Here is a 15,351-nt window from a genome sequence, read left to right as displayed (position 1 = left end):
AAGAAATACAAAACATACTAAAATTGGAATTTTTTTCCTCCCCAATGCTTTTGGCTGGTTCAGTCAGTGAAGCATACAACACTTGATCTCAGGGTCATGAGTTCCAGTCCCATGATGAGTGCAGAAAGTACTAAAAAATAAACTTTAAACAAACAAACAAAAAAGAATTTGTTTTCTCCACAAAGCTTGTTTAAAAGTAACAAGCAATTTGTTCCATTTTTATTCAATATTTTGGGGTGCCTGGCTGGCTCAGTCAGTAGAACATGCAACTCTTGTAAGTTCAAGCCCCACAGTGGGTGTAGAGATTACATAAAAATAAAATCCTTTTTAAAAATCCTTTATTCATTATTTTTAGGTCTGTAAAAACTAATTACATAAGCAGCACTTAAGAGGTATAATGTAAATATGTAAGGGGTATACATTCCAGAAAAATTTAAATTACAACACATATCAGTAGTTTGGCTATGCAATATATTCATTTCCAAAGGAGAAACAATGGACTAATAATAAAAGCAAGCTAACCTGAGCTTCCTTACCTGAGTGCTTCCTAATTACAATCTTAAAAGAAGATAAATGAAAAGCAAACTAGAATAAGCATGTTAAAAAGAAATTATGATTTAAAAAAAGTATTCTAATTGAGAGAAAAAAAATGCTAGCAGAATCACAGATGTCATACTCAATTCTTTAATTCTCCCAGCCTCTATGATATAGAAGTTCGTCACACGTGAGTGCTAAAAACGTTATATTCTTTATGATGGGGTTAAGAACTCAGAGTCACAATTTTTCTTAATGCTTAGCATTTTATTCTTCTCATCTAAAAAATGAAAAAAAAAACCCATACCCAAAAAAGATGCCTACAAATATTCTACTACTGTACAATAACAATATTTTTCCTATACAGTAATCCAAAAGTAATCTTATCATGTTGACTTTCTTATGGGACAATTTAAGAACAAAGTTTAGGGGCACCTAGGTGGCTCAGTCAGTTAAATGTCCAACTCTTGATCTCAACTCAGGTCTTGATCTCAGGGTTGTGAGTTCAAGCCCCACACTGGGGTCCACTCTGGGAGTGGAACCTACTTTAAAAAAAAAAAAAAAAAGCAAAGTTTAAAATAAGCAGGAGTCCTGTTTTTCAGATAAGGGAAATAACTGTGTAAAGTCAGAGTTTAGGAGAGAAATTTTAGAATAAATAATGTATGTAAGTCACAAAGATAGAAAAGTATTAATATATCCTTGGTGTCCTCTATTCAATTTCCATTAAGCATTTGATTATATATGCCAATAATACTGATATAGTGTGATTTCTTAAATTAGTCTACTCTGTAACTTTAGTTCTTTTCAACTTTACCTCAACATGAAAAGTTCAAAGAAAATAATAATCTGTCAAAATTAGAAGACAAAAGGAAAATTATAAATAGGATTGCAAATTAAATAATAATCAGAAATAAAATAGTGCTGAAGGAAGAAAAGGAAATGACCATCCAATGGACCAGTTATGGGCTGAAAGCAAAGGTAACATAAACTATATATTTTACATAGCTTTTAACTGGGCTTTTCCTCTGACCTCCTGACCCCATTCCAGCTACCAAACTAACTCCCTCCTTCCATCACAAACTTCCTAAGAGTTATTATGTCTATTTGGTAACTACCCATTTAGTCTTCAATTTATTATAGTCTGATAATAAGGAGGCTCACAATGGCCTCTGAGAGATCCTTTGTCTATTTTTAATTTTCACCCTACTTCACACATCTAGAACTTGACCCTGAAGGCCAGTCTTCACTTCTTAAAATCCTCTGATTTCCTGGCATCCAGGTTCTAATTCTCCCTCATGCATTCTTCTCAACCTCCTTTAATTCTCCTTCTCCGTGAAGGAACTCAGTGGTTAGAGCTGTTTTCTTCTTGCAGTATAAACACTCCCAACGCTGTGGCTTTAACCACCATCTGTATCAACATTTTATAAAGATCAGAGCAGCTTGTGGAGCTTTTAAAAATACAGATAAGACCAGTTTCCAGTAACCTGGCAGACTTAGAAGATCAGGAAAACACCTCCAATATAGGGTGGGGTATGGCTGAATTAGCATCAAAACAAGAGAATTCCTTAGGAGCCAGAAAAAACAAAAAAAGTATAAGATCCAGACAAGTAAGCATTTGTCCTTGAGGGTACCCAATGATCTTTTATGACCTGTGGCCTGGCTACAGAGAAGCTCTAAGCAATGAGTAAGGAGCCAAAGCCTAGTATTTGAACAGGTAAAAACTTCAACATCAGAGAACCATCTACAAGAATATAACAAATAATGCCTTCGGGGAGCTCTGCCTTGGTTCCTGTAGTACAAGAAAAAAGTCTCCTGAAAATTCCTAACATTATCCTGCACTCACCCAGTGTGAGACCTGAATTCACACCAAGTTTATGGCCAAAGAAACCTTACGACAGAAAATTTAGTTTAACTTTTGTTAATAGTGCCCAAAGGGCCTAGCAAGAGGCAACCTAAATCCTCTGTGGGAAAATATATAGTGAACTCAGGACTCTAAGAATTCTCACAGATAAAAGTTCAAAGTAACATGAGCTCACAATTTTTTTAAAAATCCCTAAACTCAAAAAGAAACAAAATACCATGAGCTAGAATCTGCAGAAACAACAAACCAGGAAATAAGGCTGCAGATATTAGAATTTTCTGATAGGGAATATAAAATAAGAATGTTTACTATACTTAAAGATCTAAAAGAAGACACTGAGAATATGCTGAAGGAACAAGAGATAATCAGAAATGATGAAGTTGATTTGAAAAGGAAGCAAACAGAACTTAAAAAAATAAAATTATAGGGGTGCCTGGGTGGCTTAGTTGGTTAAGCGTCCGACTTTCACTTAGGTCATGATCTCACGGTTCGTGGGTTCGAGCCCCGCGTCGGGCTCTGTGCTGACTGCCAGCTCAGAGCCTGGAGCCTATTTCAGAGTCTGTGTCCCCCTCTCTCTGACCCTCCCCTGCTCACGCTGTCTCTCTCTCTCTCTCTCTCTCCTAGAAATAAATAAAAATAAAAAAAAATAAAAAATAAAATAAAATAAAATAAAATTATAAAACTCAGTGGGGACAGTTAAAAAACAGATTAAACACAATTTGAAAAGGAAAGCAATGAACAGGAAGATAGATCTGATGATTATTTAAAAAGCAGCATGAAAAAACCATGAGATGAAACATATAGGAGATTATAAGACATAGAGGGTAGGATGAAGGGACCCAACATATCTAATAAGAGTTGCACAAGTGGGGCACCTGGGTGGCTCAATGAATTAAGCGTCCAAACTCTTGATTTTGGCACAGGTTATGATCTCACAGTTCATGGGAATCGAGTCCTGCATCAGGTTCTGACTGACAGCACAAAGCCTGCTTAGGATTCTCTCTCCCCGCCCCTCTCCCGCTCGTGTTCTCTCTCAAAATAAATAAATAAACATTAAAAAAAAGAAAAAAAGAGTTGCACAAGGAAAGCAGAAATGAGGGAGATGCAATATTTGAAGAGAGAAGTGAAAATATAAACTCAATGAGATGAAGAGATTGTTGCCTGTTTTATTTTCTGCTATATTACCTGCCTTTGGCATAAGCACCCTAGACATATGTGGTAAATTAACAAAAGATCAAAGATCTAATATGTCTAACTAGAGTTTTACAAGGAGAAAACGGAATGAGAAGAGACAGAAGGTTACCATTCATTAGAGTCAGAAATCCCAGAAAATCCTGAGGATAAATTTTTTAATACTCACACTTAGATACTTCATAGTGAAACTGCAGTGAGAGAAAAGACAAATTACCTACAAAGGTAGTAATGACTGAAATGACAGCTGATGTCTGAACATAGCAACAGAAACTAAAAGACCATGAATGAGATTTTCAAAATATTACGAGAAAAAAATTGTCAACACAGAACTCCATACCCAGAGTAAAATGTCAAGATGCAAAATAAAGGCATTTCAGATAAAAAGCCACCAACAGGCTCTGACTTAAAAAAAAAAAAAAAAAAAAACAGCAAACAAACCTCCCAGGGGGCCTAGCATTGAGCCTACTTAAAAAATTTTTTCTTAGGTGGCACCTGGCTCGGTTAGTGAACATGTGACTCTCGACCTCAAGGTTGTGAGTTCAAGCCCCACGTTAAGTGTAGAGATTGCTTAAAAAATAAAATCTTCAGGGGTGCCTGGGTGGCTTAGTAGTTTGAGCATCCGACTTTGGCTCAGGTCATGATCTCATAGTTTGTGGGTTCGAACCCTGCATCGGCCTCTGTGCTGACAGCTAGCTCAGAGCCTGGAGGTGCTTCAGATTCTGTGTCTCCCTCACTCTCTGACCCTCCCCTGCTCATGCTGTCTCTCTCTCTCTCTCTCTCTCCGAAATAAATAAAACATTAAAAAAAATTTGTTTTCATAAAATAAAATCTTTAGGGCACCTGGGTGTCTCTGTTGGTTAAGTGTCCGACTTTAGCTCAGGTCATGATCTCATGGTTTGTGGGTTTGACCCCCCACATTGGGTCTCTACTGTCAGTGCAGAGCCTGCTTCAGATCCTCTGTCTCCTTCTCTCTGCCCCTCCCCAGCTCAAACATGCACTTGCTCGCTCGCTCTCTCCCTCTCAAAAAATAGGTATTAAAAAAAATTTTTTTTATTTTTAAAGCCTCCCAAAGATGTACTTCAGGAAGAAAATTATCTCAAAAGAAGATGTAACATGTAAAAAGGAAAAAAAAAAGGGAAAAATGGGTAAATATAAGTAAATATGAATTGTTATATAAGCCAACAGAAATCAATGTCTAAAATTGTAGGCAATAATAACATTTTAATGGTGGGGGCAGGGTTATAATTAGAGTTGAAGCATTTTATGGTCCTCGGGGTACCTCAGTGGCTCAGTTGGTTAAGTGCCCAACTTTGGCTCAGGTCATGATCTCGCGGTTCATGAGCTGGAGACCCACATGAGGCTCTATGCTGACAGCTCAGAGCCTTGAAGCCTGCTTCAGATTCTGTGTCTCCTTCTCTCTGCTCCTCCCTAATGCCTGCTTGCTCGCTTTTTCACTCTCTCAAAAATAAATAAAAACATTTTTTAAAAAAGCATTTTATGGTCCTTGCATTGCTCAGAAAGAGGACATAAATATTAAATTTAAACTTTTGGGGGCTGCCTGGGTATCTCTGTCAGTTAAGCGCCTGACTCTTGATTTCAGCTCAGGTCATGAACTCATGGTTCATGAATTCAAGTCCCGCATCGGGCTGATGATGTGAAGCCTATTTGGGATTCTGTTCCCCACTCTCTCTCTCTGCCCCTCCCCTGCTTGCTATCTCTCTCTCAAAATAAATAAATAAATATTTTAATTTTTTTTTAATTTTAAACTTTGTTAAGTTAAACATGTAGGTGAAAATCTCCACACCAAACCTTGAAAGAACAAAATAAAGTGTAACTTGCAAACCAGCAAGAGAAAGTGGAATTAGGGAGTGAAACTGGTTAGTCAGGTCTAAATCACAGGGATTCAGAGGTGAAGAGTAAAAGGATAGAAAACAATATACCAAGCAAAAAAATTGGAATCTCATTTTCCCAATTCTGGGGAATGGAGCAGGACATTTTTGGGAGGTCATTTTAGAAGTTCTGCCTACTGCACTATGAAAGAGCAAAGCCCACAACAGCTGAGCCACTCCTGAAGTAGAACTATCAGGTGAGAGAATCTGACTCACAATACATCAAGATTTACTGTAAAATTACAGTAATAAGACAAAGCAGTACTGGACCAATTGATAAGAATGAAGAGTCAGAAATAGACCCATGCATATATAAAATCTCATTATTTTATTTTATTTTATTTTTTTAAATATTTTTTTATTTATTTCTAGGAGAGAGAGAGAGACAGCGTGAGCAGGGGAGGGTCAGAGAGAGAGGGAGTCACAGACTGAAACAGGCTCCAGGCTCTGAGCTGGCAGTCAGCACAGAGCCCGACGCGGGGCTCGAACCCACGAACTGCGAGATCATAGCCTAAGCGAAAGTCGGACGCGTAACCGACTAAGCCACCCAGGCGACCCTAAAATCTCATTATTTTATACTGCTCATCAAGACACCTTAAGATACGAAAAGATAACCCATAGGAGAAGATATTTACAAGCTGTACAAAGGTTAGCTTCCAGAATATAGAATTCATGAGAAAAAAAAAAAAATACAGACTATATGAGAAAAAAAATGTAATGAAAAATGTACAAATGGCATAGCAAATATCCTAGAAATGGAAATATAAATGGCCAGTAAACATGAAAATATGCTCAATCTTTTAGTAATAAAGAAAACTCAAATTAAAACCACAAACAATATCATTTTGCATACTGTGGGGTTGCAAAAACTGAAAAGTTGTGAAGTAAATACAGTAATAGGGACCCTCCCACTTGGGAACTGCCTCAATACTAAAAAAGCTTAGAAAGGATGACCAAGATAAAATCTCCTCTAGGAACTGGCACAATGTTTTCTGGCTCATCTCTTGGACTTGACTTGTAAGATCTCAGGTTGAGTGTGTGTGAGCTTACAGAGAAACTGAACGAAATAGGACTTGCCTAACTTTGGTTCTAGTCAAGAAAAAAGAATTCCTTTTCTGCCTAGTAAATCCTCCCCCACCCCTTCACCCTCGCTTTCAGAACAAACTTAAATGTTTATTATCCTTAATGTTATACTCTAACCCTTTCTTGTCTGAATTACAAGTCTCTTATGTTCCCAGTCTACTTTGTTTATTTTAATGTAGTACACATTTATAAGTCTGCCCTGAACATCTGACTGCAAACTTCTCTAGGTAAGTGATAGGGTGATTCAGGGACCCAGTTATAATGTGGATTTAGGGGGGTTTCCCCCACACATCCAACAAGCAATTCTCAGACACCAACTCCATGTCCAACAATTCAACTCAATTCTGACACTATCTACACAGAGACAGCATCAGATTCCACAGATTATGGGTTCAGTATTCTAAGGCTGCCCCTTCCCCCCCACATCTGATGCCAGTCACCAGCCCAGATTCTGAAAGACTAGTTGGAGGTGGTGGTTGGACCCCCTCCAACTCTGGATGCCAATCAAAACTAGGCTATTACCTGCACTTCTGACTGACTGGCTATGTATCAGATGTTCCCACAACCTCCTCCTTTGGACCAAATAATTTGCTAGAGCATATCTCAGAACTCAGAGAAACCTTTAGTTACTAGATTACCAGTTTATTATAAAGGGGTGTCACACAAAACAGCAGACAGAAGAGAGGCATAGAGCAAGGTGTGGAGAAAGGGTGCTGAGCTTCCGTTCCCCCTGAATCTCCGTGTGCTCATCAACTGGAAGCTCTTCAAATGCCATCTTCCTTTTGGGTTATGAAGGCTTTATTACAAAAGCACAATTGATTAAATCATTGGCTACTGGTGACTGATTCAACTGATTCAAGCCCCTCTCTCCTTCCTGGAAATCAGACTGAAAGTTCCAACCCTCTAGTCACAAGACTTGGTTTTCCTGGCAACCAGCTTCCATCCTTATGTGGGTCCAAAAGCCAGTCATTACCATAACAAAAGACAAATTTTAACTTTCACTTAGAAAATTCCAAGGGTTTTTAGGGGCTCTGTGCCAGAAGGAGGACAAGGACCAAATATACATTTTTTTTTTTAATAAATCACACTCTCATAGGAAGATACCATTTATTATCTTGGTCTCCCTAAAAGTCAGACCTAAAGACTTGATCACCAGTAAGACATATTTTTGTTGCACAGCAGACACTCAATAAACATTCTGGGGTTAAATGATCTAATATAAGGATCAAATGAGATAACAGTTGTGAATTATCAATATGCTGATTCAATTCCTACACTATTAAAAAAAGAAAATACATTTCATACACAGTAATCCCCACAATCTTGTTAAAGTACATATTAATATTCACTTTATAGAAGAGGTACCTTTGTAAAAAAGGCTCATGGAGATTAAGTAACTTCCCCAAGACTAGGTACTAACAGGTGAGAGTGGAAGATCTAATTTGAACTCAACTCTACTGCTGCACCCAAGTGATTTTGCTTCCTTAATATTCCTCAAATTCATTTATCCATCTTTTTAACTGGCTTCCTTCAGAATTTCTTTCTCAGGGGCGCCTGGGTGGCTCAGTCGGTTAAGTGTCCAACTTCAGCTCAGGTCATGATCTCACAGTTCGTGGGTTCAAGCCCTGCCTCAGGCTCTGTGTTGACAGCAGCCAGCTCAGAGCCTGGAGCCTGTTTTAGATTCTGTATCTCCTTCTCTCTCTGACCCTTCCCTGCTCACACTGTCTGACTCTCTCTCTCTCTCTCTCTCTCAGAAATAAATAAAACATTTAAAAAATTTCTTTCTCAGAAGCCACAGAGCAGTGTCATACACTGATTTTTGGAATAAAATAAAGCTATATTTGAACCCCCATGGTCATTTATCAGTTATCGCATTTTCCATTTGTAAATTACAGATACTACTAACCTTCCGTGGTTGTAGGAAACACAAGAAAATGCTCAGTATCTAACATATGGTAAATACTTAAAAATTAGTAGCTCATACTTCTATTATGATTGTGTCATTTATCTCTTTACCTCCAACCCACTTCCTACAATCCTTTTTCATTACAATAAAGCTATTTCTCTAAAATACAAGTAATTTGCCAAGCTAACTGTATAGCTTAATCTCAAGCCTCTTCCTCCCCATCTTTTTTGTTTCTTCTTTTGATGCTACTCCAATACTGACGACTTAAAATCATGCTCTCATTCTACCATGTTTTTGCACATGTTCCCCATTTCATTTGCCTAGCAAATTCCAACTCATCTTTCAAGTCATCAACTCAAACATTGTCTTCCCTAAAAAGTCTTCTCTAATGCACACTAATCATTCACTTCTCTGCTACCTTTGTACTTTACCAATACTTCTAGTCATAATTAACACATTGTACTGTGACCACTTACCTACTAAAATATGGACCCCTTCAGTACTGGATATTCACCTTGTATTTTTAGCGTCTAGCACAGTGCCTGGAACATGAGCATGTCAAATAAATACTAACTGGGTTAAATCAAATCCTATTCCCTGTCCAGCACCATCAATTCTCCCTCTCTCTCACATCTTTCCCAATCTTATTCTCCACTGGTCTCTTCCCTTTAGTCTAGCAACAAGGCTTCTCTACCCTAAACAAAAAAAAAGCCTCCTTTGACACCACTCCCACCTTGATGTACTGGCTTGATTTTCTCTTCAATGCCTAATATGTAACCATTTCTCAACTTGTCATCTTCCCCATTAGAATACATTTTTGTTTTCTCATGTCACAAAGCCTATGCTCCTATTAAGTTCTTATACATACTCTTTTTATTAGAATTTAATGTTTAAATGTATTTTCTTGACCATAACAATAAAGCCTCAAATTCTTCTCTGTCCCGGTCAGATAAATATAAACTATTATCAAACAAAGATAAAGAAGATGATGAAGAAGAAACTAGTCTAGAAATATTTACCCATCTTTTAAACAGTAAAAAATGTGTTACCTGAATAAGAATTAAGAGAAACTGTCCACCGTACTGTTAGTCCTATTAAGACCACAACTGTCATCAAGTGCCATTTCTCCATAATTTTTCTTCAAATCTAGGAAGGGAAAAAAACAGACTAGTGCCAGAATACTTTTGGCATGCAGTCAGTCACTTCTTTTCTTCATCAGAGAAATGTTATCAATTCTTTGGAATTAGGAGTTTGAAATAATTTTAAATGATGCTTCCTTTCCAGTTAAATACTGATTTTTATGACTATGAAGTAGCCTGGAGGAAAAAAAAAAGAGAGAGAGACACCAATATTTAGCTGAACACAGTGTAACAAAGGATACATTAAACCAAGTAGAAAGAGAACTGGAGGTGGGAACAAGGAGGAAAGTGGGTAGTTTTAAAGTTCCTTATTTCCTAGTCCTCTAGTTGGGAAATACACCTGAAAAGGTAGCTCTCCCTGTTAAATGGGAGTCAATAAATCAAAAGATATGGTAAAGATCTGTTCTTCTGAGTGAAGATATACAGATAGTGGAAGAGTCAATTCCATCTACAGGTAAAAATAAGACTACATTGGGATGAGCACTGAGTGTTATGTAGAAACTAATTTGACAATAAACTATTTGTAAAAAAAAAAACAAAAAAACAAACAAAAAAAAACTAAATATAACATTAAAAGGCAAAAAAAAAAAAAAAAAGACTACAAAAGTAAATTATGGGATGTTTTATCACTGGTACAGAGAGAAAGAGGAAGTTTACCTTTACTTTTCTATTAGGTTGAGAAAGTCTTCCACTAAAGTAATTTATGCAGTTTGATTTTTACTTCTTTTCTTCCAAAATATACGTTCACTAGCCAGACCATTTTTCTATCTTAAAGAATGAAACTTTACAAGAATAAATAATAACCCCACTCCTAAGAGAACATACAAAAGCAGTAAAATGCAATTAACCATTTCCATGTGTTTTTTTCCTTCAGTTTTTTTCTTGGGTTGGATGCTTTAAAAGTAAAAGGCTTTGAAAAATTATGGGCCATTTTAACCACAGGATAAACTTTAAATATAACCAGAAAAATTCAATAGGTCAACTGAAAAAAACTAGAGGAAAATTGGCACATTCCACTTACTAGGCAAAAAAAAAAAAAAAGATTAACAATGTAATAAAACATATTAGTTTTACTTATTTTTTTATTTTATTAAGTTCTTTAATTCCAGTTTAGTTAATATACAGTATTATATCAGTTTCAGGTATACAACATAGTGACAAAAGTTATTCTCTTATTTAAACATAGCAAGGTCAACTCTAGAACTAGTGAAGTCTAGCACCTCAATCAGGCAGAAGGACTCAAAGCAGTAACTAAGGCTATGTAAATATATTATTCAAATTTGGATTATATAAATCTCCTTTCTCTTTCCTCCCTCCTACCGCATTCATTTTTAATCATTTTACTATTCACTAAAACTTCTATCACAGAGGCAAAGTAAGCGGAAAAATTAAAAATCAATCACTTTCCAATGTTGATTCACGTAAATCATACGTCATTATAAACCATTCAAAATTTTAAGTTCATTTATTTATTTTGAGAGGTGGAAGAGAGGCAGACAGGGAGAGAGAATCCCAAGGAGGCACTGCGCTGTCAGCTCACTGTCAGCTCAGAGCCCTGACATGGGGCTTGAGCCCAGGAATCATGAGATCATGACCCAAGCCAAAACCAATAGTCAGACGCTTAATCGACTGAGCCATGCAGATGCCCCCAAATTCTTTTTAGTCCAACACAAAAAGCCCCTTTCATCAATATGCTGCACTATACATTCCAGAATTGCAATACACTATATTTTACCAAGATATCATGTTTAAAATTGATTTTACAAACACTAATTCCTAAACTTAAAAATACGGCTTAACTGGGGGACCTGAGCAGCTCAGTTGGGTAAGTGTCTCACTCTTGATTTCAGCTCAGGTCATGATTTCACGGTTTGTGAGGTCCAAACCCCACATTGGGCTCTGTGTTGACAACACGAGCCTGCTTGGAATTCTCTCTCCCCATCTCTCTGCAATGCCCCCACTCCCTCACTCTCTTTCTTTCTCAAAAATAAAGAAGTAAACTTTAAAAACTGGGGTGCCTGAGTGGCTCAGTCAGTTCAGCATCTGACTTCAGCTCAGATCATGATCTCAGTTTGTGAGTTCAAGCCCCGAATTGGGCTCTGTGCTGCTGGTTCAGAGCCTGGAGCCTGCTTAGGATTCTGTGTCTTCCTCTCTCTCTGCTCCTCCCCCATTCATCCTGTCTCTCTCTCAAAAAAATAAACATTTATTTTTAATAACATTTAATAAAAATTAAAAATATAGCTTAACTAATATTCCATCTAGGAAATTTAAATCACTAATATGACCAAGTTAAGTCAATTATCCTCAATTCCAGAAAATCCCATGTAAGAACTTCCCCAGGAATCTTATGTAACAAAAATAAGACTGCCAATAACACTAAATAATCATAACAAACTTAAAAAGAATATAATGCTTAAGCAATATGGTGCTGATCAAGTCTGCCAAGAGCACAGTGGTAGAAGGGACAGCTAACTGATGGATGAAAGAATCACATCCAAAAAAATCTGAACATTATGATGGACTAACTCTAACTCCAGAGGTCATGACAGGAATAAATTCAAAGCCCTGCACTTAAATGTGAAAAAACAAACCTACAAAACTCAACTGCATGAATACTGAAAGGGAGGCAACAGGTAACAGGTGATAACTGTCAGTTCTGTAGGACCCAGAATCAGTGTCACAGGTATTTTGATTTCAATGTAAAAAATTTAAAAACAAATAAAAGTAAAATATTTGAGTAGCTTTTTTAAGTTTACTTATTGTTTTTAGTAATCTCTATTCCCAATGTGAGGCTAGAATTCACGACCCTAAAGTCAAGAGTCGCATGCTCTTCCAACTAAGCTAGCCAGGCACCCCATAGGTGGTTTAAGTAATATATATATATAAGGAAGGAAGTTATATATATATGGAAGCATGTGTATATATATGTGTGTACATATGTATACATATATATATAGAAGGGTTTTCTAAAGATTAGAGCTATTCAAAAATGAAATGATTTGCTATTCCAGATTCTGTACCACCCTCTCTCTCTGCCCCTCCCCTGCTCACGCTGTCTTTCTCTCTCAGAAATAAATAAAACATTAAAAAAAATTTTTTAATAAAAAAAAAGAAATGATTTGCTTCTTGAGAAGGGAGTTCCTCTTTAACAGGTTCTAACAGAAGCTGAACAACTACTTCAAAGAATATTTTTAGAGTGTAAAATAGATGACTAATTTCTAAAGTGTATACCAAATCCGATTTTGGAAACATATTATATGCCTGAATTAATATAAATCCTGACAACACAAAAGAAGATTTGGTCTCCCAACATGCTAATGTTTCCCCTAATTCCCAACAGTTACCCAGTTCTGTGGGGTTTCTTTGATGAGTAAAATGGATAGGACTTCCCATCCTTCACAAATGGCTCATGCTAAAATTGAATAGCATCAAAAACATCTCTCCCTCACATCTTTTTACACTTAGAATAAAATACTCCAGACATAAGACCCTCTATGATCCGACCCTTGCCTACCTCTCGGATTTCATCTCTTCTACTTTCCTACAAGGTCTTCCCTCTCTTCCTAAAACCTGCCAGTTTCATTTATTACCTCTGTTCCTTTCCTCTGCTTGAAATGCTCTTACCCAGCTCACAAGCTAACCTTTTGTCATTCATATTGTATCTCAAGTCATCCCCTGGGAAAGCTCATCCCCGACCACCCTACTAAAGTTTCCATCTCTTACTGTTTGTACCACTACCGTCTTTAATTTTCTTCCTAATTCTTTTCACTATCAGAAATTGTATTTTAACAAAACACAGAATAATCTTCCAAATGTAATGAGAAAAAAAAGAAAAAAAAAGGGAGATACTAGGGGCACCTGGCTGGATCAGCTGGTGGAGTTTGTGACTACTGATCTCAGAGTTGTGAGTTCGAGCCCCACGCTTGGGAGATTACTTAAAAATAAAATATTTTTTTAAAAAAAGCTCGACACTAAAGAATGCATATCATATGATTCCATTTATGAAAGGCTCATAACAAAACTAATCCCTGTATTAGATACTAATCTAATCTGTATTAGAAATCAGTAAAGAGGTTACCCTTGGGGAGAAAAGAAGGGATGGTGATTGGGAGACGTATTCCAGGGAGGTCTTTTCAGAAGAAGCTGTGAATGTTCTGCTTCTTGATTTGAGTGGTGGCTAAAACATGCATTTTCTTTACGATAAATCGGCAAGCTACAACTTATAATTGGTGTAGAGAATTTTATGGTACATATGTTACATTGCAATAAAAAAGCATAAAAGGAAATTACATTTATTTGACAACCAGAACATAAGCTCCCTGCAAGCAAAGATCCTCTTTTCTCAGCTATTGGCTCTGTTCCCTGCACTTAGAACAATGCTGGCAGAAAGCAGATACTTATAAAGTATTTGCTGAATGGAGATCTTCTTGTGTATGAAGAAAGGAGGTACAATTTTTATTGAGTCCTTTGTGGCTAAAAATAAAATGACACTTTTAACGGATCTCTTCTCCTTTACAGTAAAAAGAGCTCTGCAAAGTACAGTAACTCTCTAACCCTAACACACGTCACGAAGTTTTCACGCAGGTGGCAGAGAAGTGTCCGTCCTACTTTCCTCAGAGTACATTTCGACCAAAAACAAAAATAAGAACAAGAGGGGCGCCTGGGTGGCTTAGTCGGTTAAGCGTCCGACTTTCGCTTAGGTCATGATCTCGCGGTTCGTGGGTTCGAGCCCCGCGTCGGGCTCTGTGCTGACTGCCAGCNCTTTCGCTTAGGTCATGATCTCGCGGTTCGTGGGTTCGAGCCCCGCGTCGGGCTCTGTGCTGACTGCCAGCTCAGAGCCTGGAGCCTGTTTCAGTCTGTGACTCCCTCTCTCTCTGACCCTCCCCTGCTCACGCTGTCTCTCTTTCTCTCTCTCCTATAAATAAATAAATAAAAATATAAAAAAAAAAATAAGAACAAGCAAAAGCCTCAGTCGTTCACTCCCCAGGGCCTAATTTGTTCCTTTTAGTCTGAAAGCTCCTTCCCCCAAGGTGGACACAACACCTAGGGTGTGTGGCTAGCCCAGAGGTGCACGTCTGGCAAAAGGGACCATCCTAACGTTTCTCCTCCCTTTCTCCGGCGGGCCGGACCGCAGGTACCAAGGACGCTGAGGCCGCTGCCGCCAAGGGATCTCACAACCGTCCCCACGTCCCGTCACCCGACCTCCAAGCGAGCCTGCAGGCTGAAGAGGGGAGGCTGGCGAGGCCTCCCCTGAGGGGAGCTGGACCGAGAGCCAGGCTGGGGGCCGGGCTGCCAGCAGCGCACTGGTTCGCAGCGCTTCGCGAGCCCCCAGCCCTTCCCCACCCGGACCCGGCAGCCCAGACGCCCAGGATCCCAGCCTCTTACCCCGCAGCCCGCGAACATTAGGATTCGCGCCCGCAGCGATACCTAGAAGGCGCCTGCGCGCTCGCACCCGCGGCGGGGCGCCTCTCCGGCCTTCCGCCTACGCGCGCGCTTGCGCCGGGCGCGGGGGCGAGCCCGTCGAGCGTGAGGGGAGGGGCGGGGAAAAGGCGCGGAGAGGAGGTGGCCGGCTTAGGAGGCGGGGCACCGGCTGCCGGAACCTGAGAGGCCTCCAGGCCCGGGTTAGGCTTGGGGCAGGTGGAAAGCCCCTTGCTCTTCTTTCCCGGGATGGTGGCCAAGACCCGAGCGGCTGCTTAGTCCACAGATTCCTGTCAGAGGCGCGTCCTGGCTCCCTCCACAAAGTGG

General features: G+C 38.8%; 1 protein-coding gene across 1 annotated transcript in view; it reads right to left on the bottom strand.

The window, feature by feature from the left end:
- Window positions 1–15,081, bottom strand: part of ALG6 (ALG6 alpha-1,3-glucosyltransferase) — a 61,895-nt gene extending 46,814 nt beyond the window's left edge. The window contains exons 1-2 of the mRNA XM_039233427.1: window positions 14,992–15,081; window positions 9,517–9,613 (exon numbers count right to left, since the gene is read on the bottom strand). Of these exons, the coding sequence (XP_039089358.1) occupies window positions 9,517–9,598 (82 nt within the window). The 5' untranslated portion in view covers window positions 9,599–9,613; window positions 14,992–15,081. The remainder of the gene's footprint in view (window positions 1–9,516; window positions 9,614–14,991) is intronic.
- Between the last annotated feature and the right edge of the window lie 270 nt (window positions 15,082–15,351).

The sequence above is a fragment of the Hyaena hyaena genome, unplaced genomic scaffold (assembly GCF_003009895.1).
Source record: "Hyaena hyaena isolate Hyena2069 unplaced genomic scaffold, ASM300989v1 scaffold_75, whole genome shotgun sequence".
Lineage (NCBI taxonomy): Eukaryota > Metazoa > Chordata > Mammalia > Carnivora > Hyaenidae > Hyaena > Hyaena hyaena.
This window is presented reverse-complemented; position numbering and strand designations above follow the sequence as displayed.